Source organism: Gobio gobio (genome assembly GCF_949357685.1).
Source record: "Gobio gobio genome assembly, chromosome: 3".
Classification (NCBI taxonomy): domain Eukaryota; kingdom Metazoa; phylum Chordata; class Actinopteri; order Cypriniformes; family Gobionidae; genus Gobio; species Gobio gobio.
Window position 1 is genome coordinate 64,731,655 of NC_137099.1, and position 16,051 is coordinate 64,747,705.

Below are 16,051 nucleotides of genomic sequence, written 5' to 3' on the forward strand. Positions count from 1 at the left end.
GTCTGTGTGTGAGAAAATCTCGCAGGAGTTAGAGGTGCTTATTGTGTGATGTGTTATTAAACCGGAAAACAAGACTTATGTACATGTTTTAAACATTGATCAGTTTATCGGATGAAAACACTGCTGGATCTCCTGCTGAAGAGTCACAAGGTTACTATAATCCATGACTCTCAGGAGATCAGCAAATAAGGCACTATATGATGATAAAAACTGAATCATCAACAACAAGCCAACATCATCTGTCATCAACGTGTCATCGTAAATTTTCTCTTGCTGTTCTCACCGTAACAAACAGTTACAGCAGACAGAGAGAAAAAATGCTGACAAGCCAAGGGTGAAGACCCCAACTAAAGCAATACTGATCACCATAATGGTGGCATAAAACAAAACTATTATTTGCAATAAATCATAAACATCTAAACCTCAGTAAGAGCTTCTGTAGACGTCTGACAGAAATAAAGTCAGTCTGGTTAGTAATGTGTGAAGCTGGTAATGCTGTTTGTGGAGTTGTTTAATCCTCCTCTGCTGAGATCTTCAGAGATTTAATGTCTTCTTTTATCTTCAGTTGATTTCATCTAAAGCTGTGACTAAAGTCAGTTGTAGTTCTTGTGTTTCTCATCACTAATGGTCAATCATCACTTAATTAATCACTTAATTATCTCATTAACTTTAACACTTCTTAAGTGTTACTTTTAACACCCTGTAGTGTGGACACATATGCACACTGAGGAGTGTTAATTTAACACTGGGGATTTTGCTGTGTATAGTAGCCAGTGCTACTGTGTGTTTGAGATTTCATGTTCGCATAATATTGACAGGCTCAAAGGTGTTATCATTGTTTTTACAAATCATTTACTACTAATAATATTATCATCCGTGTGCAGACATTTCCCCACAAAGTAGGCTAGGGAATATCAGGACACACACACACACACACACACACACACGATATACACTTCATTATTTAATCCCACTGTCTTCACAACAGTTTGTGTTGGCTGTAGTCAGATGGCTTTAGCTGTGGTCACACTGCTATCCTACATCCCAGCCAGCACAGTCATGTGGGGCCCATATGGGCGTCACCTGGGCTGTCTAACTGGGGCCCAGCCAGTTTTGTCCTCAGTTTCCATGTAGGCCCCACATGGGCTAGCCCAGATGAACTGAACACTGCTCAGTGTGCACACTACAGGCTGTTAAATGTAACTGAATCAGTGTTGGAGTTAATGAGATAATGAAGTGATTAATAGAGTAATGACTGAATATTACTGAAGACTCCTGATGATAACAAGCAGAATCACTGAAGGACAGAGAAACACAAAAGACTTCAGACACAACTTCACAAAAGCATTATCAGCTTCCCTTTTTACCTATTAGATTGACTTTCTGTCATCTTAGTTTTTATTGATAATTCCCACTGAGCAAAGGTGTACGTTGAAAAGACGTCCACTGAGGAGCCAGAATGAAAGTTTTTATGACGTCTGTTTTTGACGTGTTCTGCACGTCCGATATAGACGTTCATCGAACCTCAAGGTTAAAAACTAGTAATGTGCTCATTGTGGACATATTTTCCATTTGTAATTGCAAAGCAACTCACAGACAGTGTGTGTTTGTCCAGAAATCATGAAAATAGCTAATCATACATAACCAATAATCCTGTCATATAAAGTTTATGACATTTAAAATATGTTTTAGATAAAAATGGGACAAATAATTACATGATAATATAGTCATAATTTAGGTAAATTAATAAAAAAAAATTACTTTTTTGAAATTCAAAAAAGTGATTAGCCTACTGGTTCAGAATGACTGCTTAAAGGGACAGTTCACCCAAAAATGAAAATTCTGTCATCATTTTCTCACCCTCAAGTTGTTCCAAACATGTACACATTTCTTTGTTATGTTGAACACACAGGAAGATTACTATGGAAGTCAATGGTGCCCCCAAAGAAGCCTGGTTACAAACATTCTTCAAAATATCTTCTTTTGTGTTCAGCAGAACAAAGAAACTCATACAGGTCTGGAACATCATGAGGGCGAGTAAATGATGACAGAATTTTCATTTTGGGCTGAACTGTCCCTTTAAAGTGCACCAAATAGGCTACTAAAGAGTTCTTTAGAAATAAATAAAATAATCAAATGTAAAATAATATAAAAAGTGTTCTGTTGCAAGTTCACATACTTGATTTCATGTTTTCTTATGGTTTATTATTGAGCTGTCAAGTTGTCAACGTAGAAATAATCATTTCATGACGTGTTTTTTTTTTTGGGGGGGGGTCGGTTTGGGGGGTCGTGAATGGGCGTCCCTTATTTTGCCACACCAAAGGTGGCAACCCTAGACATGGCATTAAATAAAACAATCTGTATTCCATTATTTTATTTATATTATTAAGATGTCTGCATAAGAGTAAACTCTAATCGGTGCAAACATTAAACTTTGCTGAAATTAAAAATCTTGATTTGGTCTCTACACTTCGTTCTGGTAACTCTGCTAAACTATAATTACTAAAACTAAAACTGAAACGAAATATATAAAAACTAAATAGAAATGCCGCTGCAGTGCCCCACTCTATCCCATACAGCCGCTGCAACGCCTCAGCTGTTTCATATACTGCCATGGCAGTTACCTGCCTACACAGCAAAATCCCCAGTGTTAAATTAACACTCCTCAGTGTACATATGTGTCCACACTACAGGGTGTTAAAAGTAACACTTGAGAAGTGTTAAAGTTAATGAGATAATTAAGTGATTAATTAAGTCATGATTGACCATTAGTGATGAGAAACACAAGAACTACAATTGACTTCAGCCACAGCTTTAGATGAAATCAACTGAAGATAAAAGAAGACATTAAATCTCTGAAGATCTCAGCAGAGGAGGATTAAACAACTCCACAAACAGCATTACCAGCTTCACACATTACTAACCACACTGACTTTATTTCTGTCAGACGTCTACAGAAGCTCTTATTGAGAATAACTTTTTTGTTTATTTTGTGTTGAAACTTTTTTAATGTCACCATCATGGTGATCAGTGTTTTCTTTAGTTGGGCAGTTTGATGACATTTTAATGTTAGTGTTTCTCTGGATGCTGTAACTGAGTTTGCAATGGCAAGAAAAGTAAGAGAAAACACAATCAGATGCTGTCGACTGCTTGGTGATAAGATTATGATCATTGTATAGTGATTTAAATCTCGGATAACTTTGTTTTTACTGTGATTCCAGAAAAGATCCAGATTGGTTTTAATCAATAAAGCCGAATATGTTTTAAAGCAGATTGTACACTAATCACTTCTAACTCCTGTGAGAGTAACTCACACACAGACATAAAGAATCAGCCTATGAATCTCAACAATGGTGACATGCTTCATGCCGCAATGCATTCTGGGAGCCATGGATGAGTTTTGCATGATGCACCCAGAATGCATTGCAGCATGAAGCATGTCACCATTGTTGAGATTCATAGGCTGATTCTTGATGTCTGTGTGTGAGTTTATCTCGCAGGAGTTAGAAGTGCTTATTGTGTGATGTGTTATTAAACCGGAAAACAAGACTTATGTACATGTTTTAAACATTGATCAGTTTATCTGATGAAAACACTGCTGGATCTCCTGCTGAAGAGTCACAAGGCTACTATAATCAATGACTCTCAGGAGATCAGCAAATAAGGCACCATATGATGATTACAACTGTATCATCAACAAGAAGCCAACATCATCTGTCATCAACTTGTCATCATCAATTTTCTCTTGCTGTTCTCACTGTAACAAACAGTTACAGCAGACAGAGAGAAAAACTGCTGACAAGTCAAGGGTGAAGAGCCCAACTAAAGCAACCCTAATCACCATAATGGTGGCGTCAAACAAAACTATTATTTTCAATAAATCATCAACATCTAAACCTCAGTAAGAGCTTCTGTAGACGTCTGACAGAAATAAAGTCAGTCTGGTTAGTAATGTGTGAAGCTGGTAATGCTGTTTGTGGAGTTGTTTAATCCTCCTCTGCTGAGATCTTCAGAGATTTAATGTCTTCTTTTATCTTCAGTTGATTTCATCTAAAACTGTGGCTGAAGTCAGTTGTAGTTCTTGTGTTTCTCATCACTAATGGTCAATCATAACTTAATTAATCACTTAATTATCTCATTAACTTTAACACTTCTTAAGTGTTACTATTAACACCCTGTAGTGTGGACACATATGTACACTGAGGAGTGTTAATTTAACACTGGGGATTTTGCTGTGTAGAATATCCTCTCCGAGCCCCTCTATAGCAGACAGCAAGCCAAATCCGTTTACAACTTTTACCAAGATTATATGGGCACACAAACTCGTGAATGCTGTTTGTGTGTCCAGTGTCTTACTTTCACTTCCCTCTCTCTCTCTCTCTCTCTCTCTTTCTCTCAGGAAGTGGGCATCTCTGTCACATTCAGCACTTCATGTTAAACATGTAACCAGGAAAGAAACACTCAAAGCTCATCTGAACACACATCGAGAGCTTCAGAAGAACTGAATCTACTGACAGAGAAGATCATTTAATAAGAGAGAAGAATGAAGATCATCTGGACTTTCACTCTGCTGATGATTCCTGGTAAGAATCTGAACTCAGAGTAAATCACTAACAACAGCACAGACTTGATGAGGAGAGTCTTTCACTTCAGTTCATGTTGTTGAATTGGTTTTTAAAAGCAATTTGAAAGTTCATCTCTATTCATTCTCATATTAGTGGTTTTATGAAGATGCTGGTTTGTTGTAGGTATCGTGAGCTTCAGTGTGACGGGATATTCAGGAGGCGGAGTCACGATCACATGCAGATATGATGAAGGATATAAGACAAATGCAAAGTATTTTTGTAAAGGTCAGTGGTCAGTGTGCAAAGACCTAATCAAGACTAATGAACAAAATAAATGGGTTCGTTCTGGAAGATTCTCTCTGTATGACGACACAAGTTCAGCAGTCTTCACTGTGACCATCAGAGATCTGAGTCAAGGGGATTCTGACACGTACTACTGTGCAGTTGAAAGAGTTGGAATAGATCCCCACACTGAAGTGAATGTGGAGGTTATAACAGGTGAGTAACTGAGAGCCTCAAACCCATGACGATCTCCACAACATCACGATACTCAACACTGACTGTAATTACTGCCGTTCACACGTCTAACTCATAACAGACGCATCAATAACCTTTTTATCTCCTGATGTAACATTTACACTCATAATCTTGACCTGCATTCATAAATGTTGCAGCAAAATGAGCAGATATGTGTTTATATTGAGAACAAAATGACAAATGATCTGGGTTTGTGTTGAACAGGTCAAAGAATCAGAAGTGTGACGGGATATTCAGGAGGAAACGTCATTATAAACTACAAATATGAGATGAAACTCAAGAACCATGAGAAATATGTCTGTAAAACTGCATCAGGTCAATGTTTTCCTGTAATAAACACTAACAGAGCAGCAGAACAGAAACACAGCGTTCATGATGACAGATCTGCAGGTCTCTTACGTGTGTTTATCAGAGAGCTGAATGAGAACGACTCTGGAGAATATAAGATTACAGTCAAAGTCTCTGAAGACTACAGTGTCTCCTCTGAGTTTAATCTGGACATTAAGAAGGGTGAGCCGCTTTTAGTCACTCATGCATTATTTGACAGAATCATGAATATATCTGCTCATTGTAACATCGCTGCACTTTATTTGGATGTCAAACAGATGATTGTTGTGTGAAGAGCATCAGTCTATCAGCTGCTGCAGGAGGATCTGTGAACATCAGCTGCAAATACCCACAATCCCACAGGAGTGATGTGAAGTTTCTCTGCTGGAGATCTGGAGCTGATCTCTGTGCTAAAGAGACGTCTGTGAAGGAGAGCAGAAGATGGAGGAGTGAGGGAAAGATCCAGCTGTATGATGACAGAGAAGAGCAGCTCCTGACGGGAAGCATCAGTCATGTGACTGAACAAGATTCAGAATACTGGTGTGGAGTTCAGTCTGATCAAGGACACAAGAGCTTCATCACACGAGTGCTGATCACCGTTACAGGTACAGAGGATTTTATATAATGTGATATTAATCATAATGCAACTGTAAGTATTGAGTCATGTTGCTTGACTGTGCAAAGAGAGGGAAGAACCAGGCTTATTCTATTCTTGTAAGTTCACACAGGAATATTTTAGTATATACTGTTAAGTCACAAACCACTGTTAAAAAGAGGAAGTGTCCTCACAAAAGTGAGCTGCCGTATTACTTCCGTCTCTGCAGTTAAAAGTTTTTTGTGTAGATAGCTGATGCTGTTATGCAAATGCACTGGTCAGTGTGTGTATTTGTGATAGTGTTATTCTTCATGTCCTTTATGTAGAATGTAATGGGTTCATTTGAAACATCTTGAGTTGTTCAGACGTTGTTGTCGTGCTCTGGTACACTCTAAAAAGAGATGTGTTAAAAATTACACATGTTGTGTTAGTTTTAACACATGTAGTGAGTGTGCTCAGGGACAACACATGTTGTGTCAAATTTAACACAATAAATGTGTAAGTCATTTTAACACACAAATTGTGTCAGGTAATCACATACTCAGATGTAATTTTAAAAATAAAGTGAAACTAAATTATTAAGCATTTAATCAATAGTCGAGTACAGAACGCATGTGCACACAAAGTACAATGTTTCAAACTCTATGACTCTATAAACTCAATTATTCACACTTCAACACCACATCGATGCTGCTTTTGAGAAAAGATCATGAAGAGATAACAGTTGACAGAGTTTGCGCTTTGAATTAAATTAAAATGTAGCAACTGATAAAACATTCTATATAAATAACTTTTATTTACTCAGGCCTGTTTGTTTGAGAACATAAACACTGCATACAATGCACAATGATGGTGTGTGTCGGTGCTTTATAACATGATGTGCTGAGAACAACACAACCAGATGTGTTAAAAATTGACTCATGTTGTGTCAGTTTTAACACATGTAGTGTGTGTGCTCAGGGACAACACATTTTGTGTAGATTTTAACACATGTAGTGTGTGTGCTCAGGGACAACACATTTTGTGTAGATTTTAACACATGTAGTGTGTGTGCTCAGGGACAACACAAGTTGTGTAGATTTTAACACATATTGTGTGTGTGTTCTCAGGGACAACATATGTTGTGTAGATTTTAACACATGTAGTGTGTGTGCTCAGGGACAACACATGTTGTGTAGATTTTAACACATGTAGTGTGTGTGCTCAGGGACAACACATGTTGTGTAGATTTTAACACATGTAGTGTGTGTGCTCAGGGACAACACATGTTGTGTAGATTTTAACACATGTAGTGTGTGTGCTCAGGGACAACACATGTTGTGTAGATTTTAACACATGTAGTGTGTGTGCTCAGGGACGACACATGTTGCGTAAAATTTAACACACAACCTGTGTCGTTTTCTTTAACACATCTCCGTGTTACCTGTAACTCAACTAATGTGTTATTCCTCTTACACAGAAGTGTGTTGAAACCTTTTACACAATAATGTGTTATAGTTACACAACGTGTGTCAGATGTGTGTTACATGTTACTTCGTGTTTGGATGAACACTGACACGTATTGTTAACTTGTGTTTAGTCCATTGACGTTTAATAAAGAGTGTTTGACTGTTTATTGTATTACCTGGATGTTTTAGACATCATGAATCTACACACACCAGCTCTTATTGAGATGAACAGAGGTTTAGATGTTGATGGTTCATTGAATGTTTCATCTGAAGTCACCAGAATCGTGATCAGTGGCTCCTTTATTTGAGCTCTTGACTCTTTACTTATCTTATAATTCTCCTCTGTCTGCTGTAACTGCCTTTTAATCAAATATGTTTGTTATGGCATGAAAGAAAACTTTATCAGAAGTTTCTTGATCAAGTCATAATCTCAAGATCTGATCCAGTTTATGATTAAATGGATTGTATACATTTACTTTATTTATGTGCTATTTGCTATAAAAGTTTTGTGAAGTTAGTTCATGATGTCCAGCAGTGCAGAATGAATTCTTAAAAAAATACAAATTCAATGTTTTCAGAGAGTTTAGAGCTGCAGCAGATACTCGTCAAACACACACATCAAGAATCAGATCATGAATCGCAACAATGGTGACAAACGCTTCATCCTGCAGTGCATGCTGGGAGTCATGGATGAGTTTTGTACTATGGTGACTCCCAGAATGCATTGCGGGATGAAGCTTTTGGTTTGTTACCATTATTGAGATTCATGAGCTGATTCTTGATATGTGTGTGTGCCTGTGTGACACCATAGACTAGAACATCCTATGTGCACTGTGTATCTAAAAACAAATGTACAAATAATGACAACAATATTATAAAATAATTATTAATAGCGCAAAATATTTTTTACAGTAAAGTTTCAGATATCAAACACTTGCCTGAGCTCAGCAAATGTATGCGATGATAACATTATCATCTGATCATAGTTTTCTCATGGTAATTTCTGCTGCTTCAAGTGTGTATAATAAACAGACAGTCACAGCAAACAGAGAAAAACTGATGTGAAAGAGTAAAGGGTCAAGAGCTCAAATAAAGGAGCCACTAATCACGATTCTGGAGACTTCAGATGAAACATTCACTGAATCATCAACACAAATCCTGTTCATCTCAATAAGAGCTTCTGTCTGACAGAAATAAAGTCAGTCTGGTCAGTGATAACAAGTGAAAAGCGGAGAAAACATTTGAAAAATACATTGAAAAAGACATTGAAAAAGAGGCATGATGTGATTGGCTGCCAAAACACCCACTGACGTTCTATCCAGAGTAACATTTAACACACATTGTGTGTTATATCTACACAACATGTGTCAAAATACCATCAACACACTCAGTGTGTTGTTTTTTAACACATCTCTTTTTAGAGTGTACATTCATATTCTCATTCTCTACATCTTGGGCAAACCCTGTTATAGATTGTGTTGTAGTAGATCAACCATTGGTGGAGATACTGAAGTATCTACATGCCATTTTCTTGAGAAGATCTACAGCAGTGTGTGTGAGCTCAGGAACTGGACATCTGAACAAAGTGTGAAAGTTGGTTTTACTACAGTGTTTGGTGTTACAGCATTAGTGTGGCAATCTGGACACCGCATTGCTACAGTCTTTGTACTTCAGTGTTGTCATTTGGATACAGTACAAGTGCAGTTTTCAGTTTTCACCCTGTAATTTTGGTCCTTCGTTTGTGCTGGTTTATATTATAAAAAATTAGAAAACATATGTGTCTATTTATAAATCCCTGAAAAACTTTTGTGCTGTGCATCAGCAAACATGAATTCTGTGCAGGGGAATGACACCATGACCCTTATGACATCATGACCCTTAAAAGATATGATGTCAAGTTTGTGTCTGAGGCAACAAAAAAAAGGTTAGTTATTTCTCAATTTTATTATTGTGTTAGATACAGGTGTTCCTAAAACAACATCATCATCATTATTATCATCACCATCATCCTCTACGTCTAACATCACATCAGCATCTCCTAACATGCTAACAGGTACCCTTGTGCTGAAATATAAACAGACAATCTGATATTTAGCTCAGATTATCATATTCTCTGATTATTATTATCTCTTGTTTTCAGGATCTTTTCTGCTCGTCCCTCTGGTTCTGTTTCTGGTTCTGATCATCGTTGGACTCGTATTACTGTTTCTCTGTAAGACGCATCAATCTCAAGGTAAAACTCCTTCTTAACCCCTTTAGGCCACTGATTCTTGAGATAAGGGACAAAACATGCCCCAAACACAAAAGCCCTTTTTATGTTAAAAAGTAGGAATATCAACACACTAAAAATACTTAAAAAGTAACATCTAAGGGAAATGTGTATACTCAGGACAAGTATTGCTTATTCTTTTAAATAATTTATTTTATATTATTTTAAAAGCACACTCTATACTTGGAAACACATGCAATTTAGCCTGTCCTCAGCATGAGGTCACAATGTAAAACTGCCAAACAAAGTGTTTAAAAATGCAACAAATTAAAAATTACACAGTTACACTAAAAGGCGGAGATCTTTAAGATATCAAACAATACAAAAGGTAAATATTGAATTATATTTCCATTAAAAAAAAACCCATCTATACACTGTTTTTGTATGGATTAAATTAAATTAGCATGCTTTTAAGTGTGTCTGACAGAGTTGAAACAAATGAAAGGGATGATGAATTGAGAAATCAACTTTCCCTTGAGCCTTTGGTACACAGTAAAATCCCCAGAGTTAAATTAACACTGCTCAGAGAACATTTGGTCCCACTCTACAGAGTGTTAAAGTAACACTGAATCAGTGTTAAAGTTAATGAGATAATTAAGAGATTAATTAAGTGATAATTGACCATTAGTGGTGAACACCTGATGATAATGAGTAGAATCACTGAAGGAAAGAGAAAAAGAAAAACACAAGAACTACGACTGACTATTAAAAAGACATTCAATCTCTGAAGATCTCAGGAGAGGAGGATTAAACAACTCCACAAACAGCATTACCAGCTTCACACATTACTAACCAGACAGACTTTATTTCTATCAGATGACTACAGAAGCTCTTATTGAGGTTTAGATGTTGATGTTTTATTGAAAATTAAAGTTGTTTGAAGTTACCATTATTGTGATTAGTGTTTGCTTTAATTGGACTCTTGACCCTTGACTTGCCAACATAAGTTTTTCTCTGGCTGCTCTAACTGTTCGTTACGGTGAAAATGGCAAGAAAATCTTGACGCTTGTTGTTTATGATACAGTTGTTATCATCATATAGTGCCTTATTTGCTGATCCCCTGAAAGTCATTGATTATAGGAGCATTGTGATTCTATGGCAGAAGATCCAGCAATGTTATCATCAGAGAAACTAAACAATTATCAAAAATATTTTACGTAAGATTTGTACTGCGGTTTAATAACACATCACACAATAAGCACTTCTAACTCCTGCGAGTTTTACTCACACACAGAGATCAAGAATCTGCCTATGAATCTCAACAATGGTGACATGCTTCATGCCACAATGCATTCTGGGTGCATCACGCAAAACTCATCTATGGCTCCCAGAATGCATTGTGGCATGAAGCATGTCACCATTGTTGAGATTCATAGGCAGATTCTTGATGTCTGTGTGTGAGTTCATCTCGCAAGAGTTAGAAACGATTAGTGTACAATCGGTTGCAAAACTTATTCAGCTTTTCTGATTAAAACAGTGTTGGATCTTTTCTAAAATCACAATAAAAAAAGTGAATAGTATATTGCTCATACTCAGTCATAAAATCAATGAATTAAATCATTATACAATGATCATATTCTCATCATCGAGCAGCCGACAGCATCTGATTGTGTTTACTCTTGCTATAGCAAACTCAGTTACAGCAGCCAGAGAAACACTAATGTTAAAAAGTCATCAAACTGCCCAACTAAAGAAAACACTGATCACCATGATGGTCACATTAAAAACAACAATTTTCACAACAAAATCAAACAAAACATTTGTTAATTCTCAATAAGAGACGTCTGACAGAAATAAAGTCAGTCTGGTTAGTAATGTGTGAAGCTGGTAATGCTGTTTGTGGAGTTGTTTAATCCTCCTCTGCTGAGATCTTCAGAGATTTAATGTCTTTTTTATAGTCAGTCGTAGTTCTTGTGTTTTTCTTTTTCTCTTTCCTTCAGTGATTCTACTCATTATCATCAGGTTTTCATCACTAATGGCCAATCATCACTTAATTCATCTCTCAATTATCTCATTAACTTTAACACTGATTCAGTGTTACTTTAACACTCTGTAGAGTGGGACCAAATGTTCTCTGAGCAGTGTTAATTTAACTCTGGGGATTTTACTGTGTATATAAAAGTTAATCGTGATATAAGAATATCCTGTACGTTTCCGAGCTGAAAACATCCTTGTTAGTCAAAGAAAAGCTTTTATAGACACCAGGCCCAGAAAACGAGAGATCTGAGAATATGTCGACCATTGACGTAATAGGATGCAGAAGCTCCGCCTCAAGCCCCGCCCACAACTCATGGAGCTAAACGATGCGGAATCGATTGTAAACAAGATAGAGGTCGAGACTGGATTTGCAGACATATTGAGATTAAAACACAATGCTGTGCCTTCTATATTGGATCCAACAGGAACGGTGTAACACACTTATGTGAGTAAAACATGTTTTTATATGTGTTAGTATTGCATTGTTACAGATGGTTTGATATCTATTGATTACATACCTTATCACGCGGTCAAAGGCTGGAGAAGCTGTTATTGGTTCATTCGTGATCAGACTCGGACTTGTAACGCCAGCTCACAAAGCCCAAAGTCCCGGGGCTATGTGCTTTTCAGACAGGCCCGTGCGTACGGTTCGCGGTTATATTCACTGATGATGGGACGAAATGATACAGAAATAACATTCCAATCAATCGTGGGTGGATGAGAGATGAATCATTGTGTTTGTTTGAGAAAGACATTTTGCGAGCCCGGTTGCCGTTTGCCACACGCTTTCACTGACAGGGGAGCAGAAGCTCATTACATTTGCAAATCTTATCCAATCCTAGCCGTGGGCATTTACTTCCAAGTCTTCAGTGCGGCAAGTCATGAGAGAGGCTCAAAACCAGGGCAGAAAATAGCCTATTATTTATGCGTTATGATGTTTTTGAATGTAAAAACCACGCAAACGTCATAAGTTGACCTCAGACAACAGCTTAAAAAAATTAAAAAAGCCAGTTCATGACACCTTTAAGTTATAGAGTGAATAAATATAAATTTTTAGAAAAAAATATCTAGAAATGAGTCTGTTCCCTTACATGGTTCATTATCTGAGACCTTTGTCTACAAAAATACAAATTTTTTAATAATGTAGTGTTAGTTTTTATTTTTTAACATCTAAAACATGTTTTGTCCCTTATCTCAAGAGATATAGAAACACCATTTATACCAAGTTTAAAACACAACAATTTGTTTTCCAATTCAAATCTATTGGTATTTTTATGATGTTTGGTAACATTTACAAAATACATCATTGAATGCGATATAATATCATCAATTTAGCATGGTGATTTACATTTTCATATCTTGAATATTTTCCATTAGTTCGTAGTACTAGAGCTGAATGACCATCTACAAGAGATTCAAATTCATCACATACAGTTTAAAGTGTGTTGAAGTGAAAGTAAAGATCATCTTCATCCCCTCTACTAGACAGACACAAAGCTTCTGAACTGTTCAAAATAGAAGCGCTGTAACATAATGATGTTTGAAACTCTGAGCTGATGAGTTTTTGTTTTCTCTCCTCTCACTCTCATTCTTCTAAACCAATCAAGGATTATTCGGGGATGAGGTAAATCATAATGATAAATCATAAACACCTTTTCTCACTCTACTACACACACACACTTCTCATGTGTATAATGGCACTGAAGCTGGATTGGTAATGCAGTTGCTCTGCAGTTCTGTTCAACCAAATACTGAGAAATGAGCCTCTTTGAATAGAAATGCATGTGCTTCCGTACACATCCACCTTTATTATTTGAATATAATGTTTAATGACTTGAAGGAATTGTGTCTGTTTTCAGGTCACTCAAGTTTCCTGCAAGTATGTGACTGTCAGTAAAGCTGACCTTCATTCTTTTCTGAACGACACAGACACAATAACAACTGCAGTCTACAGTGCTGTTCACTTACCCATAAACCCCTCAGACTAGTCAAAGCTACTCTGACATCTCACGCACTGTGATCAAACATCCAGCGAGAAAAAAAGTCTGGACTGTGATTGTTTGGTGTGTATTGAGTGTATATTTTAGGTGCTTGTTAGCATTTGTTTTATGTTTTCAACCCTCCTTTGTCTTCACTAGTTTATCTTAAACAGCACTGCAGTGTGACAAATACATTTCTAAAGGTCAAAATACTTCATGTACAAAATATAGTTTCAAAATATAGTTTTAGATTAATGTCACACTGCAGCACATTATGAGTTATTCTAGATGTAACATTTGTAGACTGATTTGACAGTTTTAGAACTCATTATTTTGTATTGTATAAATAAAAAATGATTAAGTTCTTCAATGTCTTGTGAATGTAATAAAAAATGAATGTAAACCATCTGCAGTGAGTCTTTCCTCAGGTAGGGGGGCGGAGCTTTGTTCTGAAACCGCTGGTTGGAAATGATGTTGCCGACAGCTCACCTTCACTGTCAGGTCATCTTTTGTCAATAAACAAATATTATAGAATAATATTAATACATCTTATTGATATTGAATATTAATTATATAACATTAAAAGACAAAACGTATTTACTGACACACTTTAAATATCTGACATGAAAGCTTGTTATTTTATGAGGCTTCTCAAAGGTTTAACTCTGGGTTTTTTGCTGTGTGCCGAGACAAAAGAGAAGTGTGTGAAAACCCAACAGTGTTAAAGAGTCACCATTTTTAAATCACCATTATGGGGATCAGTATTTGCTTTAGCTCTCGACCCTTGACTTTAAAATATTAGATTTCGTTTGACAAGTCAAGAGAAAATGTGATCAGATGTTTGGTTATGTTTTGCATGATGCAGTGTGTAGTCATATAGATTCAAATAAAGTCTTGCTGCGGCGCCCGGGGAGCAGTTGGGGGTTCGGTGCCTTGCTCAAGGGTCTCACCTCAGTCGTGATATTGCAATCCATTCATTGTGTTTCCAAACTTTAAAATAATACAGTGATAAGACAGCAATTATGTGATGAACATGTTTCAAACATGATTCATTTTATACACTTGAAACCTGCCCAGGTAGCAAACAGACGTTGGCCCAACGTAATTTTGTCCATTAGGCCAACCATGTTGTTGGACGGTCAGCAGACCTCCTGCCAACCTAAAACACCTTACCAACCTTCTGCCAACTTAAAAACCACTAAAACAACATCGGGCCAACGTTGGGCCAACCATGTCATTGGACAGCCAGCAGACCTTCTAACAAATTTAAAAAATATAGCCTATTTTAACCATCTGCCAACTTCATAAATAGTAAATCTGCAAACTTATAAATAAATAGGCTTTACCTATACCTTTCCCTCAAATTTTAAGATTGTGACATGGCCTATTAATTGTTGAATTGCATTAAGAAAAAGAACAACAGACAAACTGAATTGGTTATAAAAATGAACCTATTTATTGGTAACAATGAACTTACTTACTGCAATTTTAATGCAGTTAACAACGTGTTGTGGTGCTGTTGTTGGAAAAACTACAGCAGATAATAGATAAATAACACTCAGAAAACTCGGAATGTTAAAACATCTCCACAGTCCATTATATACAGATACATTCTGCAGATTTTCATTCTGGATTTGCAACGAGTCGATGGACAAAAAAGTAGAAAAACAACTGCACAAAGACAGCTGAAAAAATGCAAAGAAAAGTAAAACATACCATTTCAGTATGTTAAAATTATATTTCCAGAAAGAATGTTGTTATTTTTTGTGAGGCTGAGCTGTATTTTCATCATCTAAATGCATCAGAGCTCCGTGGACCAGCCGGGACCAGCACTAATACTATAGCTAGCCTTCAGTTGACTCAACTTGACTAGCAGGGAGCAGGCAGCAGGGAGCAAGGAAACATGAGGTATGTTCGACGGGTAACAGTTGATGACGATCCAGCACAGGTTGCAAACACAAGGAGAATAAATAGGGAGCAAACAAAATAGGGTAACGAGGGAAGACAGGTGGGGCAAAGGAACCAATAATCAGGAAACAAGGTGGGCGGGGTTAGACAATAGACAAGAGCACATGGCACAATTAAACACATGATGGACATGTGCTCACACCAAACATGACATGAACATGCAGCTAATGAAAACTCATAAACTGCATGTTCACACAAAACATGACAACATGAAAGCACACAACACAAGACAACATAACACAACACATGGACAGAAGAGAGCACACTCACACAACAAGAGAGAGTGCACATGAACGAGCAAATGCTCCTTCCGTGCGCTCACAACAAAAGACAAAAACGCATGGAGCATGAATATCCGAATCCCAACACAAAACCAAAACCAAACT

At 36.9% G+C, this 16,051-nt stretch overlaps 1 protein-coding gene across 4 annotated transcripts; it reads left to right on the plus strand.

Moving 5' to 3' along the window:
* The first annotated feature begins 4,417 nt into the window (after window positions 1-4,417).
* LOC307123238 (polymeric immunoglobulin receptor-like) lies at window positions 4,418-14,105 on the plus strand. Of its 4 annotated transcripts, XM_079811696.1 has the most exons (8): window positions 4,427-4,583; window positions 4,749-5,063; window positions 5,307-5,612; window positions 5,708-6,034; window positions 9,430-9,525; window positions 9,613-9,705; window positions 13,326-13,342; window positions 13,578-14,102. In XM_079811696.1, the coding sequence occupies exons 1-8, from the start codon at window positions 4,544-4,546 to the stop codon at window positions 13,704-13,706; spliced, it is 1,323 nt and encodes a 440-aa protein (XP_079667822.1). In that variant the 5' UTR covers window positions 4,427-4,543; the 3' UTR covers window positions 13,707-14,102. The 4 variants fall into 4 exon arrangements, with proteins under 4 accessions (XP_079667823.1, XP_079667824.1, XP_079667822.1 ...); XM_079811697.1 differs by lacking the exon at window positions 13,326-13,342 and having other exon boundaries at window positions 4,418-4,583; window positions 13,559-14,105; XM_079811698.1 differs by lacking the exon at window positions 13,326-13,342 and having other exon boundaries at window positions 4,418-4,583; window positions 9,436-9,525; window positions 13,559-14,104.
* The last annotated feature ends 1,946 nt before the right edge of the window (window positions 14,106-16,051 follow it).

What these genes read in the sequence shown, in the direction of transcription:
- LOC307123238 (XM_079811696.1), top strand. Translation starts at nt 4,544, where the DNA reads ATGAAGATCATCTGGACTTTCACTCTGCTGATGATTCCTG. An exon ending in CACTCTGCTGATGATTCCTG is followed by an intron (nt 4,584 to 4,748) that starts GTAAGAATCTGA and finishes GGTTTGTTGTAG; the next exon opens with GTATCGTGAGCTTCAGTGTG. An exon ending in ATCTCCTAACATGCTAACAG is followed by an intron (nt 9,526 to 9,612) that starts GTACCCTTGTGC and finishes TCTTGTTTTCAG; the next exon opens with GATCTTTTCTGCTCGTCCCT.